Source organism: Mizuhopecten yessoensis, unplaced genomic scaffold, assembly GCF_002113885.1.
Source record: "Mizuhopecten yessoensis strain PY_sf001 unplaced genomic scaffold, ASM211388v2 scaffold2087, whole genome shotgun sequence".
Taxonomy (NCBI): domain Eukaryota; kingdom Metazoa; phylum Mollusca; class Bivalvia; order Pectinida; family Pectinidae; genus Mizuhopecten; species Mizuhopecten yessoensis.
In genome coordinates, this window is record NW_018404371.1 from 516,067 (window position 1) to 536,005 (window position 19,939).

The following is a 19,939-nucleotide window of genomic DNA, read 5'->3' on the forward strand; positions in this document are numbered from 1 at the left end:
AACATTCGATAGTGTTGGAGTAGCGGAGCGATGACCTATGACGTCATATCAAAATTTCACTTTTTACACAAACAATGTATGTATGAAACATGTCGCAACCTTTCAAAACCGACTGGTTCCTTTGCGAAGCTATGAATGAGTGAGCGATTTGTTATGTTTACCTCTATAATGATGTGACGAAATTGTATATATTTCGTATGTCACTCGACCCGGGACGTTCACCTATCGATAGAAACCTATAAAGTGGATATGCTACCCACAAATTGATTATTATTTACTTCATCGACAACTCTTCACTGTTTTCCCAGAAACCTACAATTTTCAGTGCTGAAATATTATTTGTGAATAGTCTTATCGCGATATAAAATCGGCTCTGCTAGTGCATTGTCTATTATAGAGAGTTCAATAGCAGTGATTTTGATTACTTGGGTCTTTTCTGTACTAAATGAATACTGCCTCTTTGTCTATGTACAGTTGTATAATGGTATTCATTTCACTCACTATGCAACAAATTCATAACTTTTAGGCGCTTCGTATCACAACCGGGGTCACCAAAGGCTGTAAACCTGTATCTAATGCTAGTGGAAGGCGCGTGTTGGAAATGCAATTTGACATTTGACGCCCTTGTAGCATGCATACACTAATGGCGAAAAGCAGATTTTGCTTTGCATTAACGTTATCGATGCTATACGAAACAATTATTAATAGTAAACGCTACATATGTATTTATTTTTCTTTTACTAGTGATAATGCTAAGTCAGCATAGAGTTATTTTGTTTATTACTGGTTCTGCCATCCAACTATTCTGAATGAATAACGGCCGTTCTTATGTATCTGGATATGACTATTATCATCACTGTACATTTCCTTTATTCATAACAAGCTTTGAACAATTCATTCATCTGCTAGATACCTTTTTATTTATTTTTTAGATATATAAGCAATAGCTAGCTAAAAAGACTTTTTATGGTTAAAGATATGAAAATGGCTCTTAAGACATGAAAATCAGCAAAATATAAAAGATAGCATAATCATAGGATTCTACCTCTTAATTTTATCATCAATCGAAAAAACAGCATCAGTTGGAAACTATTCAAAATATTCTTTTCATACTACCATATAAATTCAACAAAGTATAATTTATGAGATACTCTTGCTGATAAAAGAGTTTTTATTAAGACAGCAAAGCTAATTATTTTGCCAATGTCTTATAAAAAAGAACAAAAAGACCGCACAAACAAGCAACAAAACCACCTGCAGAAATACACTATTTTTTATAAAAGCTTTTTTTAGCTTTTCGACTCAAGCTATATACATTTGGTTTTAATTTTAATACATAAGAAATAACTAGATTGAACTTAAGCGGTAAAATGTCATTGAGCTATCTAATGCTTAGAGTACAGGTGTTTAGGGTTCTAACCCAAGTCAGGTAATATTAAAACTCCAGTGCAGGGAGTTTAAATAGTAATTGATTCGTCTGAGAGGTTAAAACAATCAATGGAGACTAACTTACAAGGTAAATATCAAATAGTACATATCGCAGCGTCAATACAAAAGGGGAAGTGTTTGATCTCTGAGAGCTGATACGGATATACCAGGAACGTGGCTATAGAACACACAAAAAGATAGAAGTCCATAACAAATGGAAAGACATCAAGATCCAGTTGTAAAGCAAAAAGATCAGGAGTATCCGTCACCATACATGGCATACTATAAAAGGAATGTTTTTCGCTGTGTGGAAGAGCTTGCGTTTATTTGTGATGAGTAAATTATTGCAAAGATATCCATCGAAAACTTCTAAAATATAGTTTATAAATATACAGTATGTTTAAAAAGATTTAAGACTATTACCAGTGCAAACATTACCACACCGCGAACAAGAGTTTAAAGAGTCATTCAACGCCGAGATTTCTATAAGCGAGAATTTATTTCGCTTTTACAGTATTACAGAGGCATAGCCTGCATAGGTAGTACAATATTTGACATGATTCATCTATCCCGTACATCATGTTACATGTACTGAGTCCATATTGGTGCCTGAACACCGTTAAAAGGAAAGGATGTTACGTTTCTACTAAGGGAAGGAAAGGTGATCATTGCTGAAATGTAGTCTTCATTTTTTTCATAGAGATAGGTATTGGTGAGGTGGCAGTAGTTTGTATTGTAATGCAATACTACATATAAACAAACTACTCCGAAAAGGGTAGGTGTTTCCAAATAAGTTTGGCACCGGTCATGATACTTCCTTGCCAATATCATTATAGAAAGATGAAAAAGAAAAACTCAAACATAAACCGATGCAGAACAATAATTTTACTAAAAACATGGAGTAAAAAGGAAGCTAAAGGCTGACAAAGAGCAAGCGGGTATGAGGAACCTTAGCAAAACAACAGGCAAGAGATAATGGGAAAGCATATCTGGACTTAAGACGTTGTCCATAAAACATTATTGAACTGAACGCGAGAAGTGAACATTGACCATAGATCGACGTCGGGCAACCAAAGTAAGACTACAGGTGCAGTAATGAGTGGCAAGGGTATATAAATCTATAAATGATGCCGTATCAAAGCTACATAGACAAAAAGTTAAGAGATATCTGCATTGGACTGGACACGGGAAAAGAAGGGCAATAGCTTGACAATAGTCAAAAGGAGAAAATAATCTATCATTTGACTGCAGACGGGATTTGAAAAGGGGCAAGACCTAGACTGAAGGAAAGAGGTGATAACAAATATATATATTATAGACCTATAATATTATATATTAGAATTCCGAAAAAAAAACGTGAGGAACTATATCAATGAAGTACAGACGAGAAATAACAAAGAGAACCCATAGATGGAATACAGGGTATAATTGATTTGAAACCAAAGTTGGACTGCAGGTAATAAATCATGAGACGAAATAATTATTGGACTTCGGTATTGAAGAGATCAGGCGCCTTAACTGGACTTCGGGAAAGAGTTGATGAGGAACCACATATGGATTGCAAGGATACATTATTTGGCACCATAGTTGGACTGCAGATGGGAAATCATAATGAGGAACAATTATTGCACTACTGCAATGAAGACATGAAGAACCAGAACTAACCTTCGGGACAGAGTTAACGAGGAACCACAGATGGACCACGGGCAAGAACTGGTCAGGAACCTATACGTTACACGGAAATAAATAGCGGTAAAACACATAGCGTTTACGATACGACAAAGCCTCGAGGTGCTCTGTATGATGATTAGGAACGCATATCCACAAACGAATATCGCCAAGTTACTAATTACAATAACCCGGACTGTTCCTTAGGTAGGAACTAATATCTTCTCATGGTCGGAATGTTTTTGAGCGTTTTTATCATTACAATTAATTTTAGTGTCTGTCAAGCGTTATTATTTCAATCATTGATAACATTCATAACATGGAATTTTATTATAAAAGCTAACATATAACCCAGTTTGTCCATCGCTCCGTTATCAACAGTCAACGAAACAAACGAAAAATCAGTGATAGAATCAACTGGTGAACAAGGTCCGTGTTAGTAACTATATATAACTAAGTTAATAGTTACGAACAAGCTCAAACTTTAATTAATATCACTAAAGGCACATAGGAGCATCATGAAATAATGTCAAACATACATTTAACTTCATTTTGTACGTTAATTAATTATATTCAGTATGGTTGTTAAGTATTGAAATTCCTTATCATTATGATATCTGCCATATATTTTTTCAAAAGCAAATTCTGACAGCGGATATCTTGATTATCAAGGAAAAGACTTACATAAATAGTATGTATGATTATTATTCATTCGATGTGGTTTCCGTTAGAGTTGAAGAGTAATGAACAAATAAACATATAACACTGCGCTCGTGGAACGTCTAACTATTTGATAAAATAGTTTAAATGTCTTAATTTACAAATTTCAAACACGAATAAACACTAAAATCAGTTAATTATATGTCATATAAAACCTAAATAATAATTGCTTGAAAACTGATTGACAATAATATTTTTACCGTAATGTATATATGTTCCATTTTTGTTAAGGGGGTTTAAAATAACTTTCTGATTTTGCAATCATAACGTAATAACTGTACCAATTTTATAATCGGTTGATTTTTTGTTCATGAATTGGTACCTTTTATCTTATTTTTTTTCAACCTTGTCTAATAATCTTTCAAATTAAAGATGTAAAAGATAGACATATGAGATCAAAACTACACAAAAAATCCACTCCAAAGATGTCTATAAATCGATAAACGTACCAGAGATACAAAAAATAAGTTGGGAAATATTTTATCAAATATGCATCTATCTAAGAAAACAGAAAAAAGAACAAAGGCCTACCTGTAAACCGTTAATCCGGCCACAGACCAGAAGGAGGGCTATCGTGAGAAGCCACATGGCAGCTGTTCCTGTCAGCATGTTGTCGGTTGTTCAGGTACGTAGTCTCTGGTAGGAGAACACTCACGCCTGCTTATAAGTAACAGGATTGATCCGTACAGAAACGACTAGGGAGGGATCTGTAACAACCTAACAAAGAGACTGGCTGTCAAACATCAATTAGGCCACGCTTAATGAGTCCGTTGTCAGGTGGTCTGCACACAGAACAATGACGTCGCCTACGCAGGAAATACTGACATCATCATTTATTGTGAAGGTTTTTCGATGTGCTGGTATTCCAAAACGTCTGTTATACGCTTGACAGACCAATACACCTACGCTCCAAGAGAGACCATGACTAAGTCATGTTTAAAACATGACTTTAATTCACCAATGATAGCGATAGACCAGATAACTTTGAAAACTCTGACACAGAATAAAGCCCTATTAAGCACTTATCTCTATATCTGTCTGTAAAAGATAACCTCTTCACACGAAATACAGTTAACAGCGCTAAAATCAGATACCAAATTAATCTTTCATGCTAGAACTTTGAAGGCAGCGGGAAAAACATTAAACAAAAATATGTTCATATAGATTAGATACTGTAAATGCTAATTTAATACAAATATCAATACCAGCTATTTCGACTATGTAACTTATGTTTTTTATGTTGTCCATTTTGACTTTGACTTTAATCTTTGCTAGGACACATAGCACTGAACAAAAAAAATATGAATATATTGTAATCAACATACATGTACACCATACTTTTTATTGATACCTATTTGCATTAAATTACGTATAACTCTAAAGTGAGGGTGCTTATCTATGTTCAAATTCCCATAAACCCTGCCAACGCACGGATTTTCATTAAACTTTACAAGTGAAACAATAAGTTTTATTTTGTCAAATGAATGCATGTTACTTCCTTTTGAAGCTCAATAACATTTTTGTTACTGTATTTCATTCCATGAAAACTGCTTATATAGATTACAGACATGCTAGCAGTTAAAATGATACCAGTTTTGAATATGTCGGTAAGATAGTTTAGTTGACAATGAACAAAAACTGACCAGATTGTCATCATTTTTCTGTTGAAATTGTTAATGTATGTTATTTCGAACAACAAATTTCAAATTTCCATAGAGTGTCTCATTACAATATTTTAACAAAACTGAAAAACTGGGAAAGTGTTTTCCATTCTGTTGAATCTCTGCAACACAAGCTTGCATTTATCTAAACATGTTTTACTGTCATTATATACATAACTTTTATCACTATCAATTAATTCGAAAAAATGAATATCAGATAGTATGAACACATGCCATAGTTCAGGAAGGGGGATGGGGGAGAGTTTTTTAGGACAAATAGACAGCTTCTGTTCTACTTGTATTGCATTTTGGCAGAAATAAGTGTTTGGTTTATTTCTATACTTCTGTATCAATCACCCATCGTCCCTTAGCTTAAGGGAGGGGGGGGGGGGCAATATATAAATGATCAGCGCAATTGCTAGACTGGGACACACTCCAAAGACCTTCAAAATACTAGTTGGCCTCTATCTAAGAAGATGACTCCTTTAAGTTAGAAACATGCTTACAAGGTAGTTCTGATGAAGTTTGCTTTAAAGAATTTTCCAGAAAGTATAATATACAACAGTATGTGCACAAATTCCAACAGTTCTCTTACCAGTGGGGCAGAAACAGTAATAGTCTTTGATAGGATCTGTGGAATCTGCAACATCATACTTTATTCAGACATTGCATTTTGTTTGTGATTTATGTCAAGAATGAATCTGACCCCTGACCAAACCAGTTGAATGGTGATGCACCCAAACCTTAAAGTCACCTGAGGAAGTAAACTGTTCCGCTATATATCCTGCTGCTTACTGAACAAGTTCTAGACATACTGTATACAGGTTTTAAACTGAAACAAAATCTATAGTAGTATAGTATAAGAGACTAGTGTAAGACAATGTAAAAAAAAACTAAATGAAGATGAAAGGGGAGTGTATCAAAAGACAATAAGAAATAAAATATGAAATAAGCAAAATAGGTTAAGTTGGAAGGATAGCTTGCAAGGCAGTCAGGCAGCAAATGTGTGTTGTGAGTCAAAGATATTTTTGTTTATACTTGAGTGGTGGGTATAAATACTGATGATGATGATGATGATGATGATGATGATGATGATGAAATAAGGTAAAGGATGACGAATAAGTGTTATTTTGAACGTGTGAATGTGGATGTGAGAGAATGTCGTATTTTTTTGTATATGTAAAATACAAATGTGAAAAATAAAAATAAATAAATAAAAATATTAAGGTTTATAAAGCATGGCATCAAAAGGTAACTGCCTCCAATAATGTCCTCTAGATCCATTTTCAGTCCGAATGTGTTAGTGGGGTAAGTATTAAAGAAAGGCTGGTAGACTATGTTACCGCAGTTTAAATTAGATTTAAAAAAATCATTTTACGTATACAATCCTCTAAGATTATTGTTAAAGACTGACGAAGATGAGACATCTAAGAAAACCTATAAAAATATACTTTGAATGTTCAAGTGTGATTTTTCGGTCGTTATTTGTAAATGAGTGTGGTCATGGTAAGCAATCCTGATTGTGTGTACTTATAACACCAACTATTGGGATATCCTCTAATTTTCAGAGAAAACACCAATACATGCCCTTTCTGCCTTTTCTCTACAAACTTTAAAATAGTAATATCAGGTTCTGAAGTGATGTCAACTGAACATGAAAATTGCAATGTTTGAATAAAATCCATGTGTGGGAAGATTAAGAACCCCACCTTTAATTCTCAATTACAAAAAAAAAATACAAAAAAATGAAATGAAAAAAAATATGATGGTTTACAGTATCGTAGTCAATATTGTTCATTCACACAATTCAATCACTTTATGTTTGAAAAAAGAAACTTCAAACAACGGTTAGTTACGAGAACGTCGTGTGCTTTTACTAAATGAATCATTTTTAAACAATGATAACTTTTTTTTCGCAGAAAATTGGATCTCGACAAACACCACCCACACATGTAGAAGAATACAAACGAATACTTAATTAGTAGGTGAATAACTAATTTACTAGGCATACCCAGAGATCGCTTCCCTGAAAATATGTCATGCTCAACTCTCCACTACGAGAACATATATATTTTTGTTAATAAAGCAAGCATATGCACTTTGTTTTTCGCAAAAAAAGAATATCAGATACGAAGTCTATAAAACAGTGTTGAAATAAGTTAGGTGCGAAAGCTTTGAGCTGATGTTTTGGGCAACAAGATTTGTGTGTTGCTATCGTCCGTCGGATAATACCATTAATATGTGTTGGCGTTCTGGGATACTCTCGTTGTTGAAACATAGGGTGACACAGAGGTTGGTTTTAAGCGTGTGAGATGCTGGCGTTGTTTTGTGATGTCGTTGTTATGTTCCTGCATTGTTAGATACTTGAAATGATATGAAGTGAATTCGTTGGTTGCCCGCGAAAAGAGTTTGAGCCGATGTATATACCTTTTTGGTGACAGTTGTTGGTTTCTGGCGCGTGATATACTGGCATGGTTTTGTGATGACGTTATTTGTACTTGCATTGTAATCTATTAAATTGATGAGTATTGGATTTGTCTGCTGGTCGCTTAAAAGGTCACTGGCATTATTGTCTACCAGAATGTGTGGTACTATCGTTATGGTTTGCAGGTTTGTGACCCTTTATTTTTCTAATATTTTTGTTTCTGCTTAATGGCTGTTATTGCCACACTGAGCTACTGTGATGTTGGTTCCTTGTACTATGTAAGAAGATGATGTTTAGAGTGTTAGCGTTTTTGGAGGTTGGTGTTTATGGCGGATTGCATTATTAGGTACTGGCTTTGTTGGTAACTGGTTCGTGGAGTGTTGATGCAGATAGTGCTGGTCGCGAGTGGTAATGTTTTTTCGTTTCGTTTTTTATGCTAGTTTTGTATTCGGTCGGTTTTAGTTCATGCGGGTATTGTGGCATCCTAATTTGGATATCGGTTTAGTGAAAAGCTAGAATTATGGTGTTGCATCCATATAATCAACACATGTGCAACTGTCTATGAATCAATCAAACCGATTCCTGAAACTGCAATGTTCTACAAAACTATTGAAAACTAATTAGATAAGATGTATTACTTTATAACATAATATACTGTGTTATCACGTGAATATACCCATATCATATTTGTATATATAATAAGAAGCATATGTAAGCAATAATACCCTCATTGGTACCCTTTAACCGTTTTGTATTGTATTTAACCTGTACGTTTTCAAATTTTGTAAATATTTTCTTTTTTCAGTTTTACTGAATATATGACCTATTAACTGTGCGATAACAAAACCTGAAGAGCCACTATGCTTGTAAGCGTGTCTTTTTAGTTTAAAACCCGTTAGTCTAGCCATTGGTCGTAACTACGAGTTGTAATTTTAAATGATATATGGCTATTCCCTATGCATTAATATACATTTAGACACAATAGGATATATATCACTTGCTGAAATCTGTTGATATATACCTTAAGCCTGAAAATAGAAACACTAATGAATGTTCGTTTTTGGATTTTACACAATAACTGCAAACATATGGAACATTGATATGAAAAGAAATCCTGTTAAGAAAAAACTGTTCGAAACTTTTTTTATTCTCACAACTTGCACGAAACTGTAATCCTAGCGTAACACTTACTGGTTGGAGTAATACTATTAAACTATAGAATTCAACTCTGTTTTATGCGAGCAGGCCGTTTGTTGAACGTGAGGAAGAGCACGGCAATCAGATTTAAAATAACACAGTGTCTTACCTTTCTAACATTAAATGACTATTACGTAGAGCGAGATTGATAGCAAGACTTGAGGTTTTTCCAAATTTGGATTACACTGTCACTGTTAAGTTGATTGCTTAACATTGACTATCCTCACCAGCGCTTACGTTGAACAATGCAATCTTCAAGTGCTACGGTCAGCACTTAGTTTTGATAACTTCCAGCGTTCCTTCTTTTCTCCATCCTGTTTTCTTAACACGTTAAATATTAAATCATATAGCTGTCTTAAAATTCATTAGATGTTTGACTATAAACCACTTCTTCAAATTAATTCATATTAAAAAGGTCATGACGTTTTAAACTAATTGTTAATATATGAAGGGTACCCATCCTAATCCAACCCAAATACTTAATATGCCGTCTATAGTTTTCATACGCGCACTTGCCTTATCTTAAACGTCAATCCCAATCAACACTGATGGTCTTTATTTCTATTTCTATGTCTTCTTTCATTCTCTGAATTAGTTAATGAACCAGTGCCTCTCTAGATTTTACAATTAATAAAATCAAGGGTTTAAACGCAAACCCGTTCCTCTTCAGCAGAAGTTTAGAGCAAAGCTTTTGCCGCCAAGCATCACAAAAGAGTCATCGAGGGACGAACCAGCTGTGTGACGCAGTGTAATTCATTTTGGTAAACTGTATCTTTTACTTGATTTTCAAGATGCGACCAGTTGTATTTGTGTAACGTTCATCTTTCATAATAATCCATTTTACATTCTTCAATATGAGAACAAATAATTGATGGATCTTTGCAACATTTGGCAAGTGGAGACTAGACTACTATTGGTCGCATAAAAAGAGCGTATGGTTGAATTATTTAATTTCTATAACAACATAAAGTCTTCAGGCTCGTAGCTGCTATGTAAGCAAATAAGGAGTTGCGAGAACATCACAAATCCTCAAATTTGCTATTTTGAATCCAAATAGCTTTACAATACCTTCTCGTACATGTAACAGGCATGTTGGAAGGTTTCGGAATTTTGAGTGATGCGTTTTAACTATCAAAAGTGGTAATGAACTATACTCTATGTCTTTAAATAAACTATATACTAAAGTTGCTTTTTGTCATATCAATAAGCACTGAAAGAAAACCTTCATCAAATTAGTTCCTCCTATTTTGAATAAAACAAGATATCAATATAACCACACAACTTATAATTCAGGCAATGTTTACTAAATTTTAGCAGAAAACGTATGATTGCTGTGAGAAGTCTATTAAAATGAATGCGCGCACTTGTTTTTAAGCATTATATTGTAAGGGTATGGCGCTTTTTAATCCGAACTGGTTTGGTGTCGATGAATTTTCGTTGTTATAAACGGGGTTAAAGTGTCATAAAGAGAAACCCTAATGCTAATGTGTGTCGAATATTAAATATATTCCATTCTTATGGCAGAATATACAACATTTATCCACCGATGAAAAAATATCCCCACTCTGCTGAGCATTTATACATGGTATTCACAAGGAAAGCTTCAGATATATTCTATTTACACATATAATATTGTAAATTAACAACTAACCGTGCTACAGTATGTACGCTGGAGAGTGTGTCATTGTATCATGATTTTAAATACTGATGAGTTATATCGCGGATTGAAGAGAATGTGGAGCAACTGTATGTGCGTGATTGATATTATTCATAACAGATAATTATAAGGACATACATAGTACACATTGTTGCAATGTTTATTATAACATACTTAAACACAACCGCCATCAATAAATGGGATAATTGTGTCATGCTAGACAAACTTTATGTCACTTAGGGTCATTACTTTGGCTATTAACTGTTACGCTAAAGGCCGTTCTGATTGACGTATACGAGTCACATACCGATTTCAACAGTTCATAAATATCATGAAACGTATTAGTGTGTTAAGCTCTTTTTCTTGTCGGTTCCTTGATACTTATTGATACAAGTAAACACCTACACACTAACTGTTCTTTCAACAGTTCGTGTATTAGGACAAATAACTATGAGAAGATAATTCTGTTAAAAATATTTTTTTAACCTTTCAATTTATTTCTGATGCTCCCGTTTCTTAAGCATACAGATTGCAAAGGGTTTTTGACAATTTAAAGTTGTAAACCCCTTTGTATCTATAAGATTGGTTCAAATGTTGCAGTAGGCATAGTCAATCGTGTCATAAACACGATATTGCATTCACCAGTTTACGTAAAACGTTATTGACGGGTACCGTGCATATTGAATTGAATTTATCTTACTTGTTCTTACCTTATTTATACTCTGTTTGCAGCTATGAATATTAACAGTAATTTTACTTAAATCAAACTCCATAGTGCAGCATGATGACTTAAAATCGAAGAACGAATCATACGCTTCAGCTTAAAAAGACAGTGACAGGACTGAGGAGAAATCAATACAAAAAACACCCACTTCCCTTTAAAAAAAAAAAAAAAAAAAAAATTTTTTTTTTTTTTTTTTTTAAATGAGTGCATAAAAAATATGAACCGATCCCGCTCCGGCGCCCGATTGATTAAATCAAAGGGGTTGGTCGGGGAAAAAATGTCATATTTGCTAAAATGGCATACACATGTTTAAAATACCTTCTTATACCGATTCAAATTTTGGCTGAAATTCACTCCCTAAAAGTAAAAATTATAATTATATTAAAGAAATCCTAAATCGTCACCTGACAGTCTAAAACCCTCAATTAACCCATATCAGTGATATAATTTTACCGCATGCGCGTCATCAACAAGGCCAAATGTAAACATCGCGACGAAATAAAAAGATGCATGCAAAAGTCATGACAGGCACGCGGTATTAATACCGTTATATATAACAACAACATATAGGTATGAATACTACACTTGCATCATACATGACCTTTGAAAACAATTATTTACGTATAGTATTGCTGTCTTGTCCGCAAGTTGAGGCCGACATGGCTGATAGACGGCGTGCTATTGTTGTTATCTTCACTGCCTCACTTTCGAAACAACCACGTGACATATATAAATAGATCTGCGCTAAATTTACGTGGGGCTTCCCCGAGCTTTCAGTGGTCAAAACTGGACATTGCAAGTAGAACTCGACCATCATATTGCCGTGGGATAACTTTTGGAAGGCCAGAGAGCGCATTTAGACCCATTTATTTTGTAATTTTTTCCCCGACCAGCCCCTTTAAGGATAATGGCAAAAATAATATGATTTTTTTCGAAATCCAAATTTTGATGGAATCACCTTCTAAATAAGACAATGCTTAAAATAATGAAAGAAACTAGAGAAATGAGTTGATGTTTTTTTTAGAACACCTACAGGATTGTCAGCTTTGAAGCCCTTTATTAGCCGTGGAAACAATTTCGATTAGGGTGATATTGTGACTCTTGTATTGTGTGTATTGATGTATCGAACAAAGATTTATAATTAAGAACAAGTGACACCGGTTTCGGACACCTTGTATTCCTGCCATTAATATAAGGTCTTAGTTGGCAATAGTCTGACTACCAAGGCCTCAACGTATAATTATCCGTGTTTTATTATCATTGAGAAGTAATCTCGGTAAAGGACGTGTTCCAAAGACATCGATACTATTGCGAGTTTTTCAAAAGAAATATATAGAATAGGTGCAATCACCTCTATTTGTGATGTGCTTATTTTTCATAATGATCCATTTTATATTTTTCAACATATGGACAAATAAAGGATAGACCTTTTCTACTTTAATACAAAGTCTTCAGATAAGCAGTCCCAAGACCATTAGAAATCCTCAAATGTGATATTTGGAATCCAATGGCTTTACAGTACCTTTTCGTAATGTGTGCGTTGAAATATTTCGCATTTGATCGTTGCTGTTCAACCATGTGCTTATGAATTGCACCTCAAGTCTTTGCAAAACCGACACTACTAAAGTATCAATGCAATGTATGTTTCAACTAAATCTTATTGATTCAGATGGACAATCTCAAGACAGGAACAAGCATTTTAATACTGCTAACAACAGCAAAAAATACCAAAATACAGAGTTAGCATTCAACTCAAGCTTCAAGTAGCATTGGGTACATTGATAAGTAATAAACCAACAGAAATATTTGTTATGATGATTTTAACGACCTTTTTCAGTCATTCTATCTTATTTGTAGTTAGTCACTAAGAATAGAAACAAACTTATGTTTCCCTTAAGGGAATTTTTGTGTGTAATGTATTGCAACAATAATGCTTTGTAATTTAGTTTAGTACAGAATGCAATCAAAGTTCTGGTAAATTGAAAAAAATCACAAAACAAAACAAAATAAATTAACATTCACTAGGCCTTAAACATATTTAGATAATTTGATTTTTAATTTTCTTTTTTTTCCTTTTTCGCCTCTGTTTGCACCAGGCGTGTTACATCTATTAGTATTTGGTCGTGTGAAAGATGGTCAACAGAAGAAGTATGGTTGCGAACGAGTAATCAGATAATTGCTAGTCAGGCACTCTCTGGAAAATTTGGGTGAGGAATCTTGTTAATTCAGCCGTCAATTTTCTATTTGCCGTTAGATTAATTATACAATCAGTTGCAGTGCTGTGTCAAAAAGCAATATGCTCGGATATTTTTGTCGTTTATTGATTCATCACCTAAAAATTGGAAATCGAATAAGTGATGCAAACTGTATGAATGAATTGATGCGTATAATGTTATTTCTATTTACTTGCTAAGCAAATGAATATGGTTGCCTGTCAGAGAGGTGTTGGAATCTAGTGTACACTGTATCATACATTTGGCTTCTAAAGAGAGCTGTTGAAATTAAGTATACCATACATCTAACTGCCTGAATAGAGTTGTTGAACAATGATGATTCATACGCAAAACTTAATGAAGCAATTTTCAATCATTTACCTTTATAAGTAAAGCTTTTTGAACACTAATATAATCTGGCTTACTTACGAGAATTGTTGATATGAACACCGATGTACCGCCATTCACTTACCTTACCAGAAAAAATACTTGATAAACATTTGTATACTCTTTACACTTTACTTAGTATTGAGGATTGTTGCACATTTTTGTAAAATACATTTAGTTACTTAAGGTGTGATGTTTTGAACACAACTTACCATTACTTTACTCAGCCTCGCTGAACACTGTTGAATCATGAACGTAACTTACCGAATACAGTTGTTGATCACTTATGAACCATACCAATGACTTACTGAAGAGAATGTTTGAACAAGGCTGTAAGGAACACCTAACCTACCACATATAATTATTGAACTCTTTTATGGTTAACATATCCCTTATTGAACATTTCATAAAGCCCTGTTGTTTCACACATTTAAATGACTGGCGAGATGTTTTAATACTGTCGTTCCATACACCTAACTCAATGAAGAATAGAACTTTGCACTGCTGAACATTTTGAGGATATGTTGAATTTCTGACACATACCAATCGGTTTCCAAGGAACTTCCTAATTACAGAAAAGAAGTAAAGCGCAGGCGAGGAAGCAATCAGTATTATATTCAGTCCGTCTTTTTATATACATAACTATATAATGTGTAACTATTATTTTTTTAAATGCTAAAGAAGAGTACCTAATAAGGAACCGACTAGTTAAAATTATGTGGCTTCAACTTACATGTTATACAAGTGCTGTTCGTTGTTAACCTGTACAATGGAGACGACTAGTTGATTGCTGCGTGCTAATTTAATTCTAATTAACTCACATTTCTAATTAGCACTGTCGTATCAGCATGCGATCAGTCATTGCTGGCTCAATATATCACACCGCACAGTGACAGGCTTTGAAACAGCGGTATGAAGTAGCTGATATTTGAATGTATCCTTCCTTCAGATATTTGAAATGTCAATATTTTTTACCACATATTGCAATAATACCAGCATTTAAGGCAAAATACATAGAAAATAGAAAAAAGTTATATCTACAAAATAGTCGCAGTTTTTGACAGCAAAACTATTTAAACGAATAACTAGATTATAAACTATTAGTTTAATTTTGGAAAAGAAACAAAGATTGATAAATAAAGCAAAACATCCTCTCTTTTTGCCAGAAAACAAATGTAGTTTCTTTTAAATGTATCGGCATAGTGTTGTTATGAAAATATACTAAACTTGTCCATCGTCTTCAACACCTGCGTCCTGTGTTACGAACAGAACACTGCTTTGTCTTATCGCCAAATAAATTCCCCTGTTGTTTCCTGTTTCTACCGGATAGATACCGGAGGTTTATCATGAACACATATTTTAGCAAACATTTCTCCTCTGCCATCATAACAATGTGTTTTGGGTGTTTTGCTTCATTTTATTTCATGGTTTGTTTGATATTTATCTTAATTTCACACTCTTGCGATGTAACAGGACAAGAAGTTTGAATAAGGAAAAGAACATTTTGCTATAATGGAAACCGTTATGATGCGGCCGTCCTCATTTGGCTCTTGGAAAACATTTATTATTTATATTTTATTTCTAGGACATAACAAAATCCTTAAGAATTGTAATAGTCATTTTTTTTATAAACGTTTAGTATTTAGAATTAGCGCGACGATTGGTTAACCCGTCGTCGTTATAAGGTGACCGAGTGCATGGTGCCTTTGGTATGATTTAACAGTGAGGTAGCACCTTGAGGGTTGGCGTCAGATCAGTGTTATCGCAAGTAGGCAAAAACGTTCCGTCCTTAACACACACGTATACATTACACACCTGGGAAAACATCAAAGCATTTCCATAGCTGTAAATAAAACGCTTAACTCTTTAAAGCAAACTGAACCAAACAATTGGGTTTCATGAATTCATATACCAGATATGAGGACAAATTTTGAAGAACGTTCTTGACTCAAAATCAAAGGCATGTTGACGAACGATTAGACAGAAAATCCGTTTTCAAAATATAAAGTACTATTCAATTACGTACATTTTCAACATTTTGCTTTAACTACATAATTATATATATATATTAGATAGTACAATCAGAACAAAATCGGTGCTCAAAGACTATTTGTTAACGCAAAAAAGGAGATAATATTACTTAAATAACTATTGAATTAGTTAAAACATAACATTTTTGAAAAGTAATCCAAGGTGTCACCGATAGAGTACATACACAGCACAGAACTTGAAATTAAGTGATTAAAAAATTCTATTTTGAAAACTTGAGTTTCTACTCGTTAAGCAAACCAGACTTTTACCAGATTTTTTATTCTTATGTATTTTACGGTCATCAATCTCGAAAAATCTTGACATTCTTTTTTGGGATTGAGATGCTACATGTACCTAGACAATGCTTTTTGGGATTGAGATGCTACATGTACCTAGACAATGGTTGTTTTCTTTCACTTTTCACAGATCTATGTACTCATAAAGGTCGCTGAGACAATATGCCGTTTTCAAATGGGGTAATTTAACTATATAACAGAGAATTACTGAGTAGTGCTGACTGCTAACACAGGGATACTGTTGTAAGTGATTTCCCAAATGTACCTATTATGAAGTATTATGTTGTAGCTTGGTAGTGTGTTAGCGTAGCTTGTGAGCGATTTGTTGAAAGAGACCAAATACAAGAAGACATCTTTAAAAACCAATGTTAACCATATGATATGGTATGGAAGACGACTAACCTTTCGCAAACAAATTTCCAAGGAACTTTTGTAACTACGTTAATGGAACAACTACATTTTTATTTCAAAACCATGCTGACATGCAATTATTTGATAATCCCCTGGCATGAGACCTTTTGCATTAAAGGTGTTCCTTCTTTGTATTTCTATTATTACTTGTATTACTTTATGTTGTGTAGTTGTTGATTCTGCTGGTGGACTATCAGTTCCCCAGGTCGGATGCAATCTTGAAGCTGGACATTATTCTGTCTGTTTATATGAAATTCTTTGTTAAAATCAATTTACAAGTTGCCTCAAAAGTTGTTAGTTTGTAGGTGAGCTATATAGGTTAATTGCCACTTGCGCTGTGTTTCTGCTTATGTTTTGAAACAATTTATATAAAATATGTTTTTAAAGAAATAAAATGTATAGACGGTAGATATAAAGACAGAATGAATTAAACAGAGTCAGATAGAAGAAAAAAAGCATATGCATTTGCAGTTGGATGGGGAATATTACAAGTCAAGTCAAGTCAAGTCAATTTTGTTTATTATAGTGTCATATATCACAATTACATCGTACAAGTATATAGTTACACAGTAAAAAAACATATAGTTACATAACAGGGATCAATCATCTTAATGTAAAAATATATAGACCATATCATAATTTTGTTAAGAACAACTATTATACATAATAAATTAATAAATTAAAACAAACTATCACATGTGCCAATCCAGAGAATCTAGTGATTGGGACAGCCCCTACCTAACAAACTCCTGAATTTTGTCCTTACATATTAAATACTATGATAGTTAAAAGGTTTCTTTTACATTTACTGCCTAAACATGTCTTTAAAAAACCCAATAACAATGGTGATAGATAAAATGAATAATTTTCTAGTTCTACATTGTAGTGAAATTTAGGTTTCCAAGGGTTAGGGAACCCCCTACCAGCGAAGTCTGCTAAATTCACACTAACTAGTAACTAATTACATAGAAACAGTAACTTGACTAATAAAACTGGTTTCCTGTATCTGAGAGAAAGATACGACTCTACAACATAATTCCTACCAAGGCATAAGCCGAGGTTGGGATGTTACAGAATCTTAGCCAGAGACTGAGTTAGCCTGATCTTGCTCAGGTACAGGCTATATTTTTTTCGCACCTTTAAATTCGAAAAACTACTCAATATCACTTCGGGCCTCAAATAAATATGACGACCTTTGAATGCTTTTGGGCTTACAATGTTCTGAAAAGGCCGAAAATATATTTCACAGACGTATGGAGATTATATCGTATTAACAGCATTATGTATCAAAAACATCAAACAGTACATAAAGCAGCGAAACATAATTCAAACAATGTACGAGTGTATCACTTGCATTACCGCGCGGATAAATACATCGCTGTGTGGAAATCCGCAAAATATCGCGTGTACGTGCAAGACAGATCGGACAAGATAGAAAAATCAAGTGCAAAATCCCTGTCTGAGGTGTTAGAAAAAATAAGTCATATTTGAACCACAGTTTGCTTTCTCTTTGTTAAGTTTTACATCCTTTATTTATATTCTACAAGAATATTTACAGGGTCATAACAGTTACTGGAACACATAGAAAAATAAGTAAGTACAGGCAAACAAAACTCTTGACGGACTTGTGCAATAATGTAGTCCTGAAATCTAATATATCCCACCAGCGCACTCCAATTATCATTGCAAAATTCATCAGTCATTGGTACGGTTGATTTGAACTGCTCAGTCAAATGTACATGGATCAAATAAAGCCTACACTTCACTTTTTTTATATGCAGGTTAATCATTCACTGACCAACGAGACAAAATAGCAGCTGAACCAACCTAATACGGTCAACATAATTCACAGCTATTAACAAATAATGACTCCTGTGAGATATGCATATCAGTGTATGCTAACCAATCATCAGACAGTGGTCAAAGCGCGTGCGGAAAACCTTGTCTGTTGATTCGTCCGTGTTGTGAATATGTAGGCATAGTACATGAAATATTTAATATTCTCGCCCCGTAAATACAAGATGTTTTTCAACAGTATCGTTCATACGAGGATAATTTAATATACAACCGGAGATATGAGACCGTCGAATGGTTTCGCAAATTAGATTATTACATCAATTCCGGTTTATTGATATTCTGTGTTTAATCACTATGATCGACTGGGGAAAATAGCTATTTATCCGTCAAAGACATGTAACTTTCGGCATTAACAGGATCTTAACCGCCACATCAAATTTTAATATTTAGTTGTCATCGATTGGGCCGTCCATAACAAGTGTAGTGATACGAAAATAACAGGTCTAATACGAGGCCTGTCCTCAAGCCAATCTTTCAGCGTCAAGTCAGGGGTTATTCACAAATGAGGAAAGAATAGTTTAAAGATTTCTATTGAGTCTCCCATGATATGCAATGGCAGAGAAATGATTAGGTGTCAGAATGTGTGACAGAATAATCCTTATAAATCACAATGGAGGAATCCAGGCGGAACACACCTACCTGAATTTCCCAAAGGAAAGGATTGTAAGGCTTACTCTGTATTGCAATGTGTGCAAACAAGGATACTACTCGCACATCTTAGATATGCCTACTATTTCACAGAGCTTTCATTTCACCGTAAAACATTCTAGTCTAATACTTCCCAGTGTTACATATAGAACCGGTTCTTGTGTGTTTCTGTTACGTTTTATTCCACTTATTAGATGTTCTTTAGTAATGTGTTTTTCTACATTGACAAAGAATCCGCGTCTCGACTTTATGGGACTGTGTATTTCAGGAAATACAACGACAATAAAACCTGAGCAAACTTTTGCATACATATTGTAACAAATTTTCTCCAATAACTCGAGTTAGACAAACATGATAACCAACCATCAGTCGTTAGGGAACCTCCATATGTATCAATGGCATTTATAAAGTTGGCGTTTTCTGTTACAGTATTCTTCTTTTCGAAGATAAGATATATATTATAGCTATAAAGCTTCCTTGATGTAACTGATTTAATAGGTTTACATTTTATCAATTCTCTTAGTGATTGAAAAATAGCTTTACGTCCAATGAAATGGACAAGCTTAAAACTCAGGATTTCCAAAGATGTAGGTTGATGAAAACTATAGGGGCAAGT

General features: G+C 34.0%; 1 protein-coding gene across 1 annotated transcript in view; it reads right to left on the minus strand.

The window, feature by feature from the left end:
- The window catches only part of LOC110445115, a 34,112-nt gene extending 29,526 nt beyond the window's left edge, over positions 1 to 4,586 (minus strand). The window contains exon 1 of the mRNA XM_021489526.1: positions 4,348 to 4,586. Within this exon, the coding sequence (XP_021345201.1) occupies positions 4,348 to 4,425 (78 nt within the window). The 5' untranslated portion in view covers positions 4,426 to 4,586. The remainder of the gene's footprint in view (positions 1 to 4,347) is intronic.
- Between the last annotated feature and the right edge of the window lie 15,353 nt (positions 4,587 to 19,939).